This window comes from Sciurus carolinensis, chromosome 5 (assembly GCF_902686445.1).
Source record: "Sciurus carolinensis chromosome 5, mSciCar1.2, whole genome shotgun sequence".
NCBI classification, from domain to species: Eukaryota; Metazoa; Chordata; class Mammalia; order Rodentia; family Sciuridae; genus Sciurus; species Sciurus carolinensis.
Window position 1 is genome coordinate 102,268,456 of NC_062217.1, and position 20,665 is coordinate 102,289,120.

The 20,665-nt window shown below is 35.6% G+C and overlaps 1 protein-coding gene and 1 non-coding gene across 2 annotated transcripts; both read left to right on the plus strand.

Moving 5' to 3' along the window:
- The first annotated feature begins 37 nt into the window (after positions 1-37).
- Positions 38-20,042, plus strand: LOC124984684 (mitochondrial import inner membrane translocase subunit Tim23). The gene is made up of 7 exons (XM_047552611.1): positions 38-275; positions 3,599-3,657; positions 8,150-8,243; positions 8,472-8,556; positions 10,894-10,952; positions 13,307-13,417; positions 19,723-20,042. Exons 1-7 carry the CDS (start codon positions 170-172, stop codon positions 19,836-19,838), a joined length of 630 nt encoding a protein of 209 aa, XP_047408567.1. The 5' UTR covers positions 38-169; the 3' UTR covers positions 19,839-20,042.
- LOC124986021 (small nucleolar RNA SNORA74) lies at positions 10,214-10,417 on the plus strand. Its single transcript, XR_007108933.1, has one exon. It is a non-coding gene; the product is annotated as a small nucleolar RNA SNORA74 (small nucleolar RNA).
- Positions 20,043-20,665: the final 623 nt, after the last annotated feature.

Below are 20,665 nucleotides of genomic sequence, written 5' to 3' on the forward strand. Positions count from 1 at the left end.
GCGTAAAGCGGAAGTGTGGTGCTTAACGGAAGCCGAGGCCCGGAAGGTCAGCGTGTGAAGGAGGCTGTGGTAACGCGGGACTTCTCGCTCCTGCAGTGGAGCAACTGCCGAGCGCTCGGCCCCGGCTTGAGACCGCGGCGGGAACGAGACGGCAGTTTCCTGAGACACCATGGAAGGCGGCGGGGGAAGTGGTAACAAAACCACAGGGGGATTGGCTGGTTTTTTCGGAGCCGGCGGAGCAGGTTACTCGCACGCGGATTTGGCTGGCGTCCCGCGTAAGTATGGGGTCTGATTTCTGCGTGTGCACCTAACATGAAGCGATCGGGAGCATCAGGGCCGGTAGCGGGGTTAGTGTGTCTGCTCGGCTACTCTTTCAAGGTGGAACGAGTTTGAGGCCACAGATCACAGGGAAGCTTTCCGTGACTGACCCGGACTCAAGCGATGATGCATGCTTTCTTCCTCTTATACCTAGGTCTTCTTTGTTATTACACATATTTCTATGAGTTAAGAGAAAAGCCCAACTCTGTAAATAAATGTATTGCAAATAACAAATAGTTAACTTCTTAGCGAAATAAAAAAAAAAATCCAAACTAGCTTTGGGGGCAAAACACTAAATACATACAGTCGGGAAGTAAACATGAGTTGGAACAAGTCGGGAAACCATCTGGAGAAGCTGGAAAGTAAGCTGTACTTTAAAGGTAACTTATAAACACAAAGGAGTATATACTTATGTACTTCTATAGGTATCATAGGAGGGGACATATGCAGGATCAAGGTTGCAGCCGCATGAATACCCTACCTGTGCCTCCTCAATATCTAGACGTTGGGGACTTGGTAACTGAATATTCAACTGGCTAGATAAAAGTTGAACCTAAAGAGGAAAGGAAGTTAACGTGAATGAGGCCTTTACAAGTCTTTCTTTTTAGAAAATCCTTTAAAAAAATATTTCTTTTGGTCTTTATATTCAAGAACCCAAAGAAGACTTTGTGGCTTTAGTGTCCACCTGTGTCAAAACTGAGTCTGGGATTTTTGAGTTTTATAGACAAAGGATACTACCTTAATGTGATGAAGTATTGTTATATAAGTTTAATTAAAACTCTAAAATAAATTGAAGCACCAGAGAATGAACACCATTCATTGAGCATCTTCAGTGCCCTAGCTACTGTTCTGGAAACAGGACTTGAAGTGGTTAAACTTTCATGGAGTGTACATACTAAGGCAATCCAAGTAACATAAAAACATTGTGGTTACTGAGAAGTGATATAAAGGAAATCAAGTAGAATGGTGAGATGGTGGTGGAAGGAGAAGGCTATTTTAGAATGAGTCAGGCAGGCAAAGCAGCATGAGAGTTGATACTTGAGCTGTGACCTGAGTGTGGTACACATACTTGAGGTACAAGTGTCCTGAAACAACAAATTTGGTATGTTTGAACAGCCACTATTAGGTCAGCATGTCTTTAGGGTTGCAAGGGAATTGGAGTGATAGAAGATAATGAGAACAGACAGGCTGGAAATGTCAGCTAATGTAATAAGCTTTTGTAAGCAAGGGTAAGGAGTTTGGATCTGATTACAAGTGTAGGAGGAAGTCATTAGGGCTAATTTTCATTTCCTAAGAAATCAGTTCTAGCCGCTACATTGAAAAATTGATGTACAAGAGAAAGTAAGTTAGGTAGAAGGATGTTCTATGAGATTTGATGCTTGAACTAGGATGCTAGCTAGCAATAGAGATGATAGGTAACAATTCAAAATAAATATTGAAAATAGAACTGACAGGACTTTCAATTAATGAAAAGATAAGTCATGAGAAATGCATAGATTTGTGCACAACTGAGATACAGAAGGATCCAAAGATGAAATTTAGAATTTGGGAAAACCTATTTTTCTTGATAGCCTCCCCCACCCTACCCCAGTTTTCAAAGTTTGTGGATTTCAAGTCTGGCTCTTTGAAAGGTTGTTTTTGTTTTCCCCACTGACCTCCCTCCCCCATCCCTCTGGTAAAACGAGAATTGTCCAGCTTGCCCCAATAAATCAGCAATAGTCAGCCTTGTCTGAAGGAACTGCCTTGTAGTATTTATACACAGAAAGCAAATTCAACCAGTTTTTCCCATGGAATTGATTCATCTTTTGCAGCTTGCCTAGTTGCTGTGCATTTTTTTCCCCATAGTTTCAATTTCTCTTTTATTGAAGGATTTTTTTGGGGAGGAGGTCTTTTTAAAAAATTGTTCCTTTTATACATGACCATAGACTGTATTTTGACTTATCATACATACATGGAGTATAATTTCCCATTCTTGTGGTTGTACATGATGTGGAGTTACACTGGTAGTGTCTTCATATATGAACATAGAAAAGTTATGTTCAGTTCATTCTACTGTCTTTCCCATTCCCATCCCACACACCCCCAGTGAGTTAGCAACCACGTGTCAGAGAGAGCATTCAGCCTTTGAGTTTTGGGGATTGGCTTATTTCACTTAGCATGATTGCTTCTAGTTCCATCCATTTACCTGCAAATGCCATAATTTCATTCTTCCTTATGGCTAATATTCTATTGTGTATGTATACCACATTTTCTTTATCCATTCATCTGTTGAAGGGCACCTAGGTTGGTTTCATAGCTTAATTTTTGTGAATTGAGCTACTATAAACATTGATGTGACTGTGTCACTGTAATATGCTGATTTGAAGTCCTTTGGGTATATGCTAAGGAGTGAGATAACTGGGTCAAATGGTGGTTGCATTCCAGGAGGTATGAGGAATTTCCATACTGCTTTCCAGAGTGGTTGCACCAATTTGCATTCCCACCAGCAGTGTACGAGTGTGCCTTTTTTCCCCCACATCCTTGCCAACATTTATTGTTATTTGTATTCTTGATAATTGCCATTCTGACTAGAGTGAGATGAAATCTTAGAGCAACTTTGGTTTGCATTTCTCTAATTGCTAGTGATGTTGAACATTTTTTCATATATTTGTTGACCATATTTCTTCTGTCAAGTGTCTGTTCAGTTCCTTTGCCCATTTATTGATTGGGTTATTTGGTTTTTTGGTGTCCAGGTATTTTGAGTTCTTTATATGTCTTGGAGATTAATGCTGTATCGGAAGCACAGATGGCAAAGATTTTCTTCTGTTCTGTAGGCTCTTTCTGCGTGTTCCTGCTTGTTTCCTTTGTTGTAAAGAAGCTTTTTAGTTTGATACAAACACATTTATTGATTTTTTATTTTACTTCTTGCACTTTCAGAGTCTTGTTGAGAATTCAGTCCCTAAGCTTAGTGGTTGTGCATTCTTGCAGTAAAATAAAAGAAACTAACTAGCTTTATAAATGGCTTGAGTATTCTTCCTGCTAGTTTGATGATTTTTGTGGTACGGATATTATCTTATTGGTATGAGAGCCTGAGTCATCAGTACAAGACCTTATTTGAGATTGAGGGTCCCCATAATCAGCCCCTAAACTGACAGGAAGAAGAAAAGAGAAAATTTTTTTTTCATATTCATGGAGCCTATAAATCAGAATTACAAGACATGTAATAGTCATGAGCTGAGTTTATTATAGGAAATAACTTGTGGGAATTATTTTTGCAATTAACATTTTGTTTTCTCTCTAGTAACTGGTATGAACCCTCTGTCTCCTTATTTAAATGTGGATCCACGATATCTTGTGCAGGTAAGATTAAGATTTTAGTGTTTGATGTTTTATCTTACACTTTTAAAAAGTTAAATTAGATTTACAGATTCAGTGCAGGGCCTATCAAAATTCCAGCAGGCTCCCCCCACCAATAGAAATCCACAAGTTAATCCTAAAATACATAAAGAAAGTTAAGAGATATAGACTAGCCAACAATTTTTAAAGTACAATTTGGAAGACTTCTCAATTTTAAAACTTAATACAAAGCTGCAGTAATTAAGACTACTATTAGCATAAAAAATTCTATAGATCAGTGACATAAAATTCAGAGTCCAGAAATAAATCCTCAAATTATTTATAGTCAGTTGGTTTTCACCATGTGTGCCAGTATAATTAAGTGGTAGGGAATAGTCTTCCAAAATGATTTTGGGACTTCTGGAATCCATATACAAAAGAGTAAAGTTAGACCCCACCCAGAACATAGATTAGTAACCCTGACAGCACCAAAAACAGATATTTTAACTCAGTGAATCAAATGTAAGAGCTAAAGCTATAAAACTCTTAGATGAAATTATAATTGTAAAATGCTGGGCAAGCAGTGACACATGCGTATAATCCTAGCAACTCAGGAGACTTGAAATAGGAGGATTTGAGACCATCCATCCTTGGTGATTTAACAAGATCCTGCCTCAAAACAAAGTGAAAAAAAAAAAAAACAGAAAGGGCTTGGGATGCACTGGGTTCCATCCCTAATCCAAGTACCAACAAAAAAAGAAAACGAATTTTTAAATTTTTTTTTTTTCTTTTTTAAAAATTTTTGTGCTATAGACGGCATCGTCAAGAAAAAGGAAAGAGCCAGGCATGGTGGTGCATGCCTGTATTCCCAGCAACTCAAGAATTGGAGGCAGGAGGAGCACAAGATCAAGGCCAGCCTCAGCAATTTAACTAGGCCCTGAATAACCTAATGAGACCCTGTCTCAAATTTTTAAAAAAAAATCTTCAGGGGTGGGTGAGTAGAGGGGTACTTGGGGATGTGTTTCAGTGATAAAGCTCCCTTGGGTTCATTCCCCAGTACCAAAATAAGAAAAAGAAAGGGGAAAGATAGCCCAGAGCCTGGGAGAAAATATTTGCAAATCACTTACCTGGAAATGGACTTACAGCTAGAATGTTTAGTTCTTAATTCTTTAAAAAACAATCCAATTATAAAATTGGAATGGATCTGAGTAGACATTTCTTCATGAAAACGAAGATGCCGAGTAATTACATGTAATTTCAATGTCATTAATTAGAGAAATGGAAATCACAAAAGATACTGCTTTATACCCACCAGGATAACTATAGTGGAAAAAATAACAAGTACTGGTAAGGGTGTGGAGAAATTGGACCTTCATACTTTGCTGGTGGGGATGTAAAATGATAAATCTGCTTTGGAAATAATCTGTCAGTTTAAAAATAGAGTCATCTTATGACCTGGCAATTCTGCTCTTAGGTACACACACGAGAGAATTGAAAACATGTTCATACAGTTATGCATAAATATTTATAATAGCCAAAAAAAGCAGAAACAAACCAGATGTCCATCAACTAGAGAATGAATAGACAAAATGTGCAGTGTCCTTGTAATTGAATATCATTTGGCAATTAAAAAATGAATTATTGTTTCATGCTACAACATGGATGACTCTTAAATGCCTGCTCAAAGAAACCAGTTACAAAAGACCACATAATGCATGATTCCATTTACATGAAATGTCAGAATAGGCAAATATATAAGCATGGAGAGTAGGCTAGTAACTGTTTGCAACTGGGAATAAATGGGGAATGAATGCTAATTGGTATGGGGTTCTTCATGGAGTGGTGAAAATCCTCTAAAATTGTGATTGTGGTTGCACAATTCTGAATATACTAAAAAAAAAAAAAAAAACTATTGTACACTAAATGAGTAGTATAGTACGTGAGTGATGTCTCAAAAACAATTTTTCTTTTTCCTATTTTAGGAATTGAACCTAAGGCATTGAGCATGCCAAGCAAGTGTTCTACTGCTGAGCTATACCCTAATCCTTAAAAAGATAAATTTCTTTTAAGAGTAATGATTGGTAACTTTCTGTTTCTAAATTGAATCCCTAATAGCGTCTGACTGCTGCGTTTCTTGTTTGGGTTAAGTGTTGAATGAGAAGCAAAAGTTGATGATAAGGACCTTGCTAGTTTAAAACTTCATTGTTTTTGCAGAAAATTTATCTTTTAAATTTATTAAATATTAATAAGTGGGTTATTATTTTAGAAGCACCCCTCTGTTGGTTTACTCAGAATTTCCCCGAAAGTGTATTTTGCTTAGATGTTGACTTCAAACTTAAAGGTAGTACTCTAGCTGTAAATGCAATATCATTTTGATCCTACATTGCTACGTAGGTAAGATTAGACAAAAGATTTTGTATTCAAAAACAAAATTGTAAATTTTGGAATGCTAGAGGGATTTCAGAATTGAAAATGTTTTTTAAACCTTTTTGTCTTCGTGTTACATGTGACAATGGAAAACATAAAGATGATGCCTTAATAAAATTACATCTTAAAAATATTTTTCCATACTTTTGAAGATTGGCGATCTTTTAATAGTGCCCATCAACTCACCATATAGTACTTTTGACAACAGTTTTAATCTGAGGTATAATTTGTGGTTTCTCTTGCTATTGCTTTTGTATTGTCACTATCAAATCCTCCCTAAAATATTTTTTAAATTATATTAATAAATCTTGTTTCTGTTAGCCCATTTGAATATCTGGCGTAAAAACAAGGAGACTTTAAAATTTCCAACAACCATAGTAGTAGTCACATGAAATTATAAAGATTCCACATAATCTCAGCCTTTTAACTGTTTCATCAGGTTCATTGATATCTGTTCTTAGATTCATTTCTGTATTAGCAAACATTGATATTTATGGTATTTTAGTGATACTAGTGTCCTAGAGTGTCAGCAGTACAGGTTTAACAATAACTTTTCAACATATCTTCCCTATATTCAGTGTACTAATATACTTTAATGTCAACTTTGGGTATGAATTGATGTGTATTTGCTTCCAAGCCTTTGTGGTAGTTTTATTATAGTTGACATCAACTGAAGAGTGAGCTGGTGCACTTGAACTTGCTTGATAAGATTCATCCTAGCCATCTTTAAAATCACTAATTTAAATGTCAAGAAACATCCAAAATTTGCAAAACTATATACAGTATATCATCACATGGAATCTTCTAAAGATCTGCTTATTATTGCCCAACTGACCATTTTTGTGTGATGAGTATTGATGTGCTTATTTACTTGTAGTGTTTTTTGTGTATGTGTGCACATGCCAGAAATTAAAAACCCATTGCAGAGCTAGTTTTCCTAATGAGGAATGCATTTACCAAAATTCAGTCTTTGCTACAGCGATGTGGTTTCTAGTATGTTGAACGTGGCACACTATGTGATCAGGGGATTTGTGTTAACTATTTTTGCATGGAAAGCTTTCCTTAAATGAAAGTGTTTGTCCTAACAGGGTATTGACTCTTAAATTGATTATCATTTTTTGCTCTTAGTAGCATTTCTCAACCCAGAATTTTGGGTTATCAGGGACTTATGTTAACTATGCATTTACTAGAAATAGGGTCTATAGCTTCGTGAGGTTATCAAAGGAATATATGTAAGGATTCTGAGGGCGACAGTCAGGGTATAACTCAGTGATAGTGTGCTTGCATAGCTTGCATGAGGCCCTGGGTTCAATCCCCAGCACTTAAAAAAAAAAATTACTGAGGGGATAATTTGCCCTTGTGTGTGTGATGACTAATACAGACAGTTGTACTTTAATATTTCTTGCTCTTTTTTTTTTTAGGATTATTTGATCTTATATATGTAAGATGGTGTTCAAGTTTTAGTTGCTACAAAATCAAATTATTTTTTCCTCAGACTTGACAGTCTGTTAATTATTTTTAGCTTTCAGTGTCCCTTTCTTTAGAGCTGTCTGCTCTACAGTCACTTTGTTACTTCAAATTTATCATTAAGGCAGATTACATATAATCTGTCAGATTTACTTTTTGAAGGAAACAGGTACTGAATGAGAATATCTCCCAAGAACAGAATATATTATGTATTCCTTTTCACTTTGATTTAGGTATTGCTATTGCTGCAGACAATTTTATTTTTGTTTAAGATGGTTGAGGTTGCTGTAAAGGATGGTACACACTTGTAATCCCAGGAGCTCAGGAGGCCAAGACAGGAAGATCATGAGTTCAAAGCCAGCCTCAGCCAAAGCGAGGTGCCAAGCAACTCAGTGAGACCCTGTCTCTAAATAAATACAAAATAGGACTGGGGATGTGGCTAAATTGCCAGGCACGTCTGATTTCAATCCCTGGTAAATGCTCCCCCCCCCCCCCAAAAAAAAGATAGTTTGCATTAATTCAATGTTTTACTTTCTTGAAAAACTTTGAAAAGTTAAAAAGTAGTTTTTAGGTGCTGTGTCTTGAGTGATGCTCACCTTGGTTTTCTTTGTTACCCCATTAGGATACTGATGAGTTTATTTTACCAACTGGAGCTAATAAAACCCGAGGCAGATTCGAACTAGCCTTCCTTACCATTGGAGGATGTTGTATGACAGGTAGGTTTAATAATTTTTTTTTCTTAAAAGTGCCCTCAGTTTAAATAGTTGATGGTGCTTAAAATAAAAAGGAGTTGGGAATACTGGTTTTAAGGTTTTTTAAAATCAGTATTTACACTTTTTATCCTCTTTTTCTATGAAGTAAAAATGAAAATGACTCAAGTACAGTTGTTTTGTTTTGTTTTTAAATATAAAGCTATATTTGGATGAATTATTATGATTCACCAGGAGCTGCATTTGGAGCAGTGAATGGTCTTCGGCTAGGATTGAAGGAAACCCAGAACATGGCCTGGTCCAAACCAAGAAATGTACAGTAAGTCTCATGTAATCATCTGATACAGTGATGCTTGAATATTAACCTCTGCTTTCATAATTCAATGGACACAAATCTGAGATTACAAATGTTTGGAAAATTGATAGACTTTCCTTTGTTTTTTATGTTTTTTTTGTTTTTTTTTTTTTTCCTTACTCAAAAGGAACCAAGGAATCAGATTATTAAACATAAGCTTTTAAAAGGATGTTTTTTGAGTTAGTGTCCCTCAGTCAACTGGTGCTACTCCCAACCTAACTTTGCAGCTATATGTATTCCATTCTCCAAGCTTTTAAATACTCCAAGCTTGTTTGACATGCTTTTCAAATAGTTTAATTACTAATATAAACTTTGGATTGTTTAGGGGCATGCAGAACCAGAGAACTTGGTAATGAAGAAATAAGCATGCCTCGTAAGCACAAGGCCCTGGGTTCGATCCCCAGCACCCCCCCCCAAAAAACAAAAACAAAAACAAAAAAACAAAAAAAGAAACTTCAAAGAAATAAGCAGCTCAAAAGAGTAATCTGTCATTTTACCTGAATTTCTTAATGTCTTCACTCTCCATATCTGAAATGGGGAGCCACAGAAACTTTAAATAAAATTCCTAGAACTTAAAGGTAGTTTTAAAAGATTAAGATTGTCTTGTGTCAGGAACTTGAAATTTGCAGAGAAAGGAAGGTCAGATTAAATTTAAATGGGTCAGTTAAAAAGGTCAGAAAGTATACATAATGTTTTCACTCTGTTTAAGAAGTAAAACATGACCAGTTCCTATCAATATTGCCTAAATAGTAAATTGTGTTTTGCATGTTTTGATACTTGATGTAAGGAAAATCGCACATCATGTATTATTTGGTTCATAGTTTTTTAGGACACTTCAAACTCCATCTTCCATATGTATTGTTCAGCCAGCAGATGGCAGCAGATTTACCGAATTAGACGCTGGGATATTTGAAGGCCTGTCAAGCTTTTTATATTCTTACTACTTTGTGAATCACTGTACTTAAATTACCACCCTTCTCCTTCAGTATTTTTATGTTTATTTTTGTAACGTTTGTCCCTTGTTCCAATAATTTTTTTTTTTTACTTTTTGTATTATGGGGAATATCAAATTAATACAAAAGTACATGAACACCTATGAACCATAGCTCATCCTCAGCAACCATCAGCCACAACCTATTGTGTCCCATCTCCTCCTCTCCTGGATTATTTTGAAACAAATCCCCCATATTATATTGAATATGAATTGGGAAGTAAAAAGTCTCTTTGAAGAAATAACATACTTTATTTCTTAAAATAATAATAGTTTCATAATCATTCTTCTAAATATAGAAGCAGTATTTAATAAAAGAAAAAAGAGAATTTATATGTGGTTTTCATTGTTTACTATTTTATGATGTTGAATATACTTCCCAGAGAATCACATCCCAAAGAATTTTACCAATTTGCAGTACCACCAGCAATACAATAATGAAACTTAATGTTCTTAAAGCTTGTTACAGATAAAAAAAAATGAACTTAAAACACATTAGTAAATAATTAGAAGTAATATATTTTTGTGAGCATAATATTTTTAAACATTATTGAAGTAATACAAATTTTTGTTACTATAGAACATTAATTAATGAGTTCTTTTACTCTTTGTTATTTTATTTCCATCATTTCCAGCAGTAGTCAGCTATCCGGACAGAACAATTCCTGTGATGGTGTTACACTGCTGGGAGAGGAATATCTTGTCTTCTTCATCTAGTTGCCTATGTCACTGTTCTGGTGGCTTGTTGCACTGGTATAAGGCAGGACTTTGCTTCCTTGAGAGTGTGCTAAGCACTCACTTTGGCTGCTTAGTTCAAGTTAGGGAGCAGACATGGTACTTCCTCTGTGTGTTCTAGTTAAATGGCCTTTAATGTTCAATTCCACTTTATATCGTATGCTTTGATCATATTTAATATACCCTCCTCCCAAAAAAAAAAGCCAGTTTGTCATAGTAAAAATTATGTTTTCACATAGATCTGTAATGTTTCTTTATAAAATACATTATGTAAAATATATTCTAAACTGTTAGTCAAAGCTTTTGTGTGTTTATATACTTGTTTAATAATTTTGTATAATTAATAAGGGAATTTTACTTAATCACTGCCCAAAGTGTTGAGACTTGTAATCTAACCCTAATTTATATACAGTAAAAGCCATCTTTATTGAAATCCCACGAGGTATTAAAAGCTGTATCTTAAAATTAAGAAAATGTTGACACTTGAGTCTAGGTATTTTAAGTAGCTATTGTGGTTTTTTTAAGGTTACTGCAGAACTAATGATTCTTAATATAGATCCTTTCTTCCTTGATAGGATTTTGAATATGGTGACTAGACAAGGTGCACTTTGGGCTAATACTCTAGGTTCTCTGGGTAAGTAGAAATCTCATTTGATAATAAATCATTAATGCAAAGAAAGAATATACAAGTATGAATAATTTGATCAACTAAAATTCTGGTTCTACAAAATGAAACAATTGTGTTTGAATATACTTTGATGAGTAGGATACCATTAGGAGAAAGACTATGAATTATTTAATGAAATATTAGGTGGTATTTCTTCTCTTCTGTATGCCATTTCTGAGTGTTTTATATCTTTTGAACACTGCCTTCTCTTGTCCAAGCAGGACACCAAATAAGGTCATGTTTTAACTAAATAAAATCCAGATAATTTAGGTCCAAGGTGAAGGGCTATTTATGTTGGGAAAGGTTCAAGGTTCTGTAGTGGAGACGTGATAGATTAGTCCAGTGCTATTACTTTTTTCCTAATAACCTAATCAGCAGTCTGTTCACCTAAGTATATTTCAAGGACCTGATTGCCCGAGTTATAATAGTTTCTTTGTAGATAACAAAAATATTGGCAGTTCTAGGCAAGAGGTAATTTAGTAGGGCTTAGTCAGAACCAAATACTTTCATCTTGAATGATAGGCTTTTTTGATTACTGATGATTTAAAATAGACCAACCTGTGGTACATATTCCCTAACACAAGATTTTCATAATTTATGAGCTTAACCGAAAGTCTGAAAAATCTTTTTACTTGTGGCAGATTAAATAAGGAAAATGAAGACAACCCATTTAAAAGGTAGAAAAATCCTCTTGTAATATAGTAAGATCCTAGCCTTGCTTGTTGTGGGATTTGAAAGCACTGCATTTGAACACCTGAAAGTCAGATTCATATTTTGATTCTACTAGCTACTTCCATATGTTTCTGATGCCCACATTTCTCCTGTCCCTGTTGTGTCCCACATGTGTATACACAGTCACTCTTCTCTGTTAATCCCCACCCCCATTGGTACTGGGGGTAAACCCAGAAGTGCTTAACCACTGAGCCACATCTCCATCACCTTTAATTTTCTCTGTTAATCCCCACCCCCATTGGTACTGGGGGTAAACCCAGAAGTGCTTAACTACTGAGCCACATCTCCATCACCTTTAATTTTTTATTTTAAGACAGGATTTCACTAAGTTGCTTAGGACCTAAGTTACTGAGTCTGGCTTTGAACATGGGACCCTCTTGCCTCAGCCTCCCAAGCTGCTGGGATTATAGGCATGTGCCACCATACCTGGCTTTCTAATTGCTTATATACCCAGAGTAGTCACTGTCCCTTCCTGCCTGAGACGTTCTTGGTTTTAGCACTGTTTGTCCCACATTGCAAGAAACCTCTCAGTCCTAAGCAAACTGGGATAACTGGGCATTGTGTTAATCACTCTGTTCCCTTTGTAATGTGTTCAGTCATAATGTTCTGCTTATGTTCACTTTTAATTAAAGTTGAACAGGAAGATGAATTTTTATAGAAGTATGAAATATCACAATAGAAGAGTTATAAATCTAACTTTGGTGTAATGTTGAAGGGTCAGTTATAGCTATGATTTTGAGAAAGGGTAAGAAAAGTTGTTAATGCATTCATGCTTGATAGGAATCTGTAAAAGCAGAGGTAGAGGGTTGTTTGGGAGGAAGATTTTGTAAAACCAAATGGTGCTAATGTTATAGTTTTTACATGTATGAGAATCATACTTCGTATTCTTCCTAATTTTGTATACACAAACACACACATTTGTGTGTGTGTGTGTGTGAGGAAAAGTAAAAAGTCTCACTGCTTTGGTAGCAAAAGAGAAACACAGGGTCTCCTGTCCCAGAGGCTGTGATTCTGCCCATTGGGGAAATGGAAGGTTTTTAAAAAGGCATTTCAAAGGCTACGATCCAGATATTACCCTGTCCAGAGTTGTAATTCACTGTTAATTTGGGAGATAGTCATTTTTTAGATCTTCTGCCTAATTTTATGTTTTTCTTATAACAGACATATGTGAGTATTTAATCCAGAGTACATACACTGGGTACATGTGGATAACATAAAAATGAAAATATAAAATATCCTTCTTGGGCTTCCCTGGAGTAGCATACAGAAATGGCTACTCTATTCTGAATACTTATGTAGATTTTTTTGCATAGCCAATCAGAATCATGTACTAGTTTGCATATGCACCTGCTTTGTTTATTAATGAGTACAACTCTTCCTGGGTTTTGTTTCAAGTGACTGTAGTATTTCATTGTATTGGAAAGTCCCTTTCTGTATCAGTTTAGATGATACAAGTGCATTTTATTTGTTGCCAGGCTTTTACTATTAGAAACCATTCTAGTGATTATTCTATATATATCTTCAGTTAAATATTTCTAAGTATAATTGCCATACTGACTTTTATAACATCACTTCTATTTTTCCTTTAGCTCTTCTTTATAGTGCATTTGGTGTTATCATTGAGAAAACACGAGGTGCAGAAGATGACCTCAACACAGTAGCAGCTGGAACCATGACAGGCATGTTGTATAAATGTACAGGTAGGTACTATTGAATGGAGAACTACCAATTAATATACTTATTGTATGCTTTTTTAGTTTTCAGTGAAAACTTTATAGTATTTTTACAATATGATATAGTTTTCTAACCTTCTATTTTTGTTTTTTTATTGTAAAATATACCATAAAATTTACTGTCTTAACTATGTTTAGGTGTATGGTACAAATAGTGTTGTGTACTGACATTGTTGTACAGCCCATCTCCAGAACTTAATTTTTCTCCCAAAACTGATACACATTAAATAGCTATCCCTTGCTTTCCATTTCTCCCAGCTCCTGGTAGTCTTATACTTTCTGTCTCCAAACAGTAAAGAAGAGTGAAGAATTAAAGCAGTAGCCTTTGGGAACAGGGAATTAGCTAACATGATTATGGTGGTGCAGTAGTCTCGGGCATCTGTGAAATCATTCGGATTTTAAGAAAATAACCTAATTCAGGTACCTCGTATAAGTGAACTCATATATCACTTGTCCTTTTGTGATTGGCATTTTTCACTTAGCATACTATCCTCAAGGTTCATCCATGTTAAGAGTATGTATTAGAATTTCCTTTCTTTTTTAAAGACTGATATTCCATTTCATGTACCACAATTTGCTTATCTGTTTCTCTGTCAAGGGTTTTGTGGGCTGCTTCTACCTCTTGGCTCTTGTGAATAATAGTGCTGTGAACATGGATGTGTAAATACCTGTTTATGACCCTGCTTTTAATCTTCTTAAGATTTCTTTTGAGGAATCTCCATACTGCCTTCCAAAGTGGCTATAATAATTTATAGTCCCACTCACTAACAATATGAGCATTCCTTTTTCCCTACATCCTTGCCAGCATTTATTATTTGTACTCTTGATAATTGCCATTCTAACTGGAGTGAAATGAAATCTCAACATTGTTTTTTTGTTTTTGTTTTTTTTGTGCAGTGCTGGGGATTGAACCCAGGGCCTTGTGCTTGCAAGCACTGTACTGACTGAGTTATCTCCCCAGCCCTCAATGTAGTCTTGATTTACATTTCCCTGGTTGCTAAGAATGTTGAGCATTTTTTCATATGTTGGTTAGCCATTTATATTTCTCCTTTTGAGAAATGTTATTCATTAGCCCATTGATTAGGTTTTGTTTGTTTGGTTTTGTTTTTTGGGTTTGGTTTTTTTGGTTTTTTTTCCTTTGGTCTTTTGGTTTGGTTTAGTTTGTTCAGTTTTTTATATTCTTATGTGTTCTGGATTTTAATCTCCTATTGGAGAGCAGCTGTCAAAGATATTCTCCCATTCTGTAGCCTGTCTCTTTACATTCTTGTTTCCTTTGCTGTCCAGAAGATTTTAAATTTGAAGCCATTCCGTTTATTGATCCTTGGTTTTGTTTTCTGAACTTTGGGAATCTTGTTAAGGAAGTCAGTGCCTGCCTAAGCATTCTTCTGGTCTACTTCCTAGGTCTGATCTACAATGAGTAGATAACTTGTGCAGGGTGAAAATGTAGGGATCTAATTTCATTCTTCTACATTTGGATATCCAGACCCAAGGGTAAACTTCCTTAGTGTTGCTGCTATGCTGAAAGAATGCTTAAGCTCTTTTCCAATACTTTGAATCTGGAAGTTGAAATTATATTTGTATTCTTCCCACACAAATTTATTTGTGCTCTGTCTTCCTGGGTTTATTTTTAAATCAAAAAGTCCTCAGTCTCCTGTTGATGGGATTACAGGCACACGTGTGCCCACTACACCTGACATTATACTTAATCTTTTTAAACATAGTGTGTGCACCAACAAAACTTGTTGCTGAGTGCCATCCTTGTGCAGTCAGTTTAAGTTTTAAATTTCTGTCATACTGAATACTTTCAATCTGAAAATGTTTTTAGGTTTTTAACAGAGTTTTTCTATGCCAAGGTATATCTTTCATAAGCATAAAAGGTAATTTATTAGCCTAACTATTCCTGGGAGCTCTGTTTGTGTGTACTTACATGCCTGTGTTGCAAAAAGTATTTTGAGCTTTAAACATAAAATTACAAGTAAATTCCATTTTCAATATAGAAAAAGCCTCCTTTTCTCAAATATCTCAAGAAAACTTGGGATTTTGTAATCCTTTTTAGACTCCCTCTTAGATTTATGAAGAAGAAATACTACCTGCTATTTGTGATGGATGAATTACCAAAAAAACCAGAGTAATTCAGCTAATTAGGTGTCTACAGTATAACAAAGCAATCCCACAAATAAAGATATTTATCAGAGGCTTGAATATAGAAAGTATGCAGTTAATTCAACCATTTAAGATAAAAATGTAATTATTTTTAAGAATCTCACCAGCTATGTGACCTTTTGGAAAAGGTCATCTTTATACTGGGCTCACCCATATTATTACTTCCAGAGTTGTGAAACAATTTACAATAAGTGCTTATAGGTGAAAGTGTAATTATAATTCAGTGAACGTTAATTCCTGTTTTGTCATCTAGCTTAATTTGATATTTGACAGTTACATAGGTTTTTTTGATTGAACTTTTAGGATTTGATTTCATCATTCTTTAAATTTGAGTCATGTTTAGTTCATATTATTCACAGTAGCCAAAAGGTAGGTTGATACCTAAGTATCTATTAATCATTTGATGGATGAATGGATACACAAAATAATATGGTGTATACAATGCAAGAGAATATTAGCCTTTAAAAAGAAGGAAATTCTCTTGCCTGCTACAGCATGGATGAACTTAAAGGACATTATGGTAAGTGAAGTAAACCAGTCTCAAAAGTACAAATATTGTGTGATTCTACGTATATGAGGCATTTAGAATAATCAGACCAAAGAGACATAGAAGTATAATAGTGGTTGGGGGGGTTGGGAAGTGAGCAGTATTATTTAATGGATACAAAGTTTCAGTTTTGCAAGATGAAGAGTTACTCTGGCAATGGATATTGGTGATAATAGCACAATAGTGCAAATGTACTTAATGCCACTTCACTGTGTTCTTAAAAAGTTAAGATGGTAAATTTTGTGTGTTATACTATAATTTCACTTTGGTAGGGTGCCTGTTGAGCTACAACTCCATAATTTTTAAAAATGAAAATTTTAAAACAATTAAACAGATCCTTCCCAAAATGGTGTTTGGTAGTCATCACAGTATGTAAATTAAGGCTGTTCCTATTAAGCAGGGGGCACTAACTTGCTGGCAACTACTGCCTGTCTGTCCAGTGTCTCAAAACTAAGGATGTGTTTTCACCTACTGCCCACCCCTCTGGTACTGGGAATTGAACCCAGGGGCACCTAAAAACTGAACCACACTCCCAACCCTTCTTGTTTGTTTTTGTTTTTGTTTTGAGACAGGGTCTTACTGAGTTATGAATGGCCTTGCTAATTTGCTGAGGCTGGCTTTGAACTCACAATCCTGCCTTAGCCTCCCAAGCCACTGGGAGTTTTGCCTTTTTTAAGTAGGTACATTTAAATGGTTACATAAGCACCTGAATAATAAAAGCCTCTGACCTTCAAAGCCTGAAGCATTTACTGTATGACTCCTTTGAGAAAGATTTGCTAAATCTCTGCTCTAAAGTAATTGTCACTTTTAATGCATTAACTCTGCGATTAACCAGCTATGTATTTCAGGCACAAGGCACTTAAATATTCTGGTTCTTATTTTCCCATGTTTAGAAAAACCAATATTTGTTCTTTCTCTCTGTAAGAGTTGTATGAGGATCCAAAAGATAGGAGGTAAAACCGAAACAAGTCTTCCTTGCTTTGCTCTCTGTAGAGATTGACCATTGGTCTTATTTGCTTACTCTGTGTTCAACACAAGTATATTTGCTGGTCAACTTCCTGTATTAATTGGGCAGAAACCATTTAATTATAGAAAAAGCGGAGACCCTTAAATTTAACAAAATGACCAGTTAGGAAACCCTGAAATTACTGAAAAGAGTTAAAATTAAAACATGGCTGTTATGTGATAAAAGGCTGCCCTTGAGTCAGGATTAGATAAGTAAATCTAACACTGTATATGTTTAGTGTCTTCTTGCTTGAGGTAACTTTTCTAGCCTTTAAAGAGCTAATTACACTGAATTGAACTAAACTTTGTCTTGATTAGAAAAATTGCTTTTGGGGGCATAAATTTTTTTTTAATATTTTTAGTTTTTTTAATATTTTTTAGGTTTTTAAAATATTTTTAATAAATACCTTTATTTTTATGTGGTGCTGAGGATTGAATCCAGTGTCTCACACATGCTAGCCAAGGGCTCTACCACAGAACCACAACCCCAGCCTGGGATATAAATTATTCTTAAGGGACACTTAATAGGAACTAGTATCCTAAAGATCTTAAAGCCTTATAGATCTCATTGTTATCCCAATTCCTGCACCAAAGAGGATTCCCATGGAAGCTTGTTGGTAGCTGAGAACTAGTGTGAAAATTCCTCCACAAGGGCCAAATAGAAGCCATGTTCTTCGGGCAAAGGGTCAGCTAGAAAAAATGGTTGTGGTTCATTCCAAATCAGTGACCAGTCTTTGGATTTGTGATATATGTATGAAGCTGAATCATCATAGAAAATGTCTCCAAAACTACTGTTTTCAGTTAACTGCCCTCTTGGCCATTTTTCTATTAATAAACAATAATAAGGGCACCTTTGTTTTGTTGTTCAGAATGGCGTTTAAAGTTTTATATTTTGGCTACCTCCTTGAGAGAACCTTCATCACATTCAAAAGTTTATTTCTAATAACTGAACCATACATGCTGGTGTGTGTTCTCTCATGCCTCTGATTTTGTTCCATTTTAGGAATTTGGTCTACAAATTTCAGCCCTACAACTTTTTCTTGACTTACTAATCAGAGGCATGAGATCCCTATTAAACTAAGCAAATTCAACTGCCATGTCTGTAGTCTAAATGTAACAAGATAGAGGTGGTATGATTTTCAAGGAGATATACCTCCCTTTTACTTTGATTTGTGGGGCTTTTTAAAAAATGTTTTTAAAACCTGCAGTTGTTTATGGATGTCTAAAATTTCTGTTTGGGTCTGTTTCAGAGAGATAATTAAGGCATTTCACAGTAGAAGCCTAAGAGCTACTTAATAAGCAGGTCAGCTATCAGAAATTTTCAGACTGGAAAGATTCCTGCAGGGAGTGACCCTCTAATCTATCAGCTGCAGGCATCTGGTAGGACACCTTGTAGAAATGGTTACTTCTGAAGTGATGTTACTGAATTTCACAGAACTGTCATGGAGTTCAAGGGCCTGTAATAAGGTAACTACTCCACCACAGGCCCACCCCCAGCTTTGTCTTTCTAACACACAACTTGGACAAATACTCTGTAGAAACACAGTAGGCTACCTAAAGTCCATGATCCCTCCATATTTGTGGAACTGTAAGAGAATCACATTCTTTTAAGTGTCTTTGGGAATCCCGATTCCTGTGGAGTTTCTTAATTTGGTTTCTGTTTACCACATAAAGGCTATTAAGACTGACATAACCATAAACAGTTGGGACTTTTTCTATGTTGGGAAATTTCTGTGTAGCTGCTGCTTATTTTTCTTGAGGACTATTTTTTTCAAGTGAAATCTTTTTCCACATGAAAGTTGTCCTTTGTTGTCAAAAAGAAGTAATTCAGAGCTAGGGAGATAGCTCAGTCGGTAGAGTGCTTGCCTTGCAAGCACAAGGCCCTGGGTTCGATCCCCAGCACCGCCAAAAAAAAAAAGTAATTCAAAGTCTGATTCTTGAATTTTTTCCTACTAGTAAAGCTAGGTATCTTATTGCTCATCGGTTGTAGGAGATCAACACGTCAGTGCTGGGGGTTGGTGTTTATGTTAGCATTAGCACCACCATCTTAACCATCACTCCTTATTGAGTCCTCAAAGTTAACATCTGGAGGACCTGTTCAGAGTTCAGAGACTATTAATACTGTTTCCACATAGAATACTCACCTTGTTTACATTACAGTTTAAATTCATTGACAGTGCTAGTGAAATTTTAAACAGTATAACTAGCAGAAAATGACTTGTCTGGAACTTCAGTAATAGTAAGCACAGGGTCTTATATCCAGAACTGACGTAGTTATCAACTGAATTGAGATAAATCAAACCATTAATCCTGATAGCTACAGATTGTTAAATTGAAAGTGTAAGAAAATGTACATATATTACATATGGTTTTGAGAGTTTATCACCAGACTTAAAGTTGTAGTTTCTTAGATTACATTTAATCTAAATTCAATTCTGTTTGGGATTGAATTTTTTTAAAAAAAAAAGTGTTAACTCCATAATGTGATGTATTTTCTATTCTAGGACACTATATACTACAAAGCTGTTTCATTTTCTTTTTCCCCTTTCTCTCCCAGGTGGTCTTCGAGGGGTAGCACGAGGTGGTCTGGCAGGACTAACACTTACCAGCCTCTATGCACTATATAATAATTGGGAACACATGAAAGGCTCCTTTCTTCAACAGTCACTCTGAAGATTTTTGCCAACTATGAATGTGGGACACTTCGTTAGTCATTCAGACCAATTAATCAGTCTGGAGTTACCTTCTTTTCTACCTACAATTAATTTGAGAAATTATAGAGATTCTGATTTGCTGTGCTAAAGATCAGGACTGGCATTTCTTAGTTAAAGACAAAAACCCTTTGATGGTTCACTGAGTAAAATGTGGTTCTTTGGAGAAGATCTTGCACCTGTTCTCTTTCCTACCCCCAGAACTAAAAAAGCCACTTACTCTCAGAATTCAGTTCATGCTTGTTAATACTTCATCACCAAGTTTGTTCATTTCATGATCTCAAACTGTAATGTTGCCCTGTGTTCTGAGTAAAGGGTAAAAAACAGAACCAAAGTCCTTAACTCCCACATAAACATAGTTGGTGTCTTCATTCTAAAACATCTATCCAATCCAGGCACAGTGGTGCACATTTAAACCCAGCATCCTTGGGAGGTTGAATGAAGCAGAAGGATCACAAGTTTGACAACAACCTCTGCAACCGAGGAAGACCCTGTTTGGCCCAGTACCACAAAAAAAAAAAATTAATAATTAAAATAAATAAAACATCTACCTGGATATGAAGGCAAAGTTAATCTTGGCATTTTCTTCTGCCTAAACAAGGTCAAAACAATGTGTTTTTGTGTTTGTATTGCAATGAAGGGCTGTTGGTGAGATTAACAACTAGTTTAAGATTTTTCATCAGTAGACTGGTTATCTACAGAATGAAAATTCAGAGTAAATACTAATCAACCCATGGCTAAGACTGGAAAAAGTGTAAAACCAGGCCCTTTTTGTATAATCAACCCATG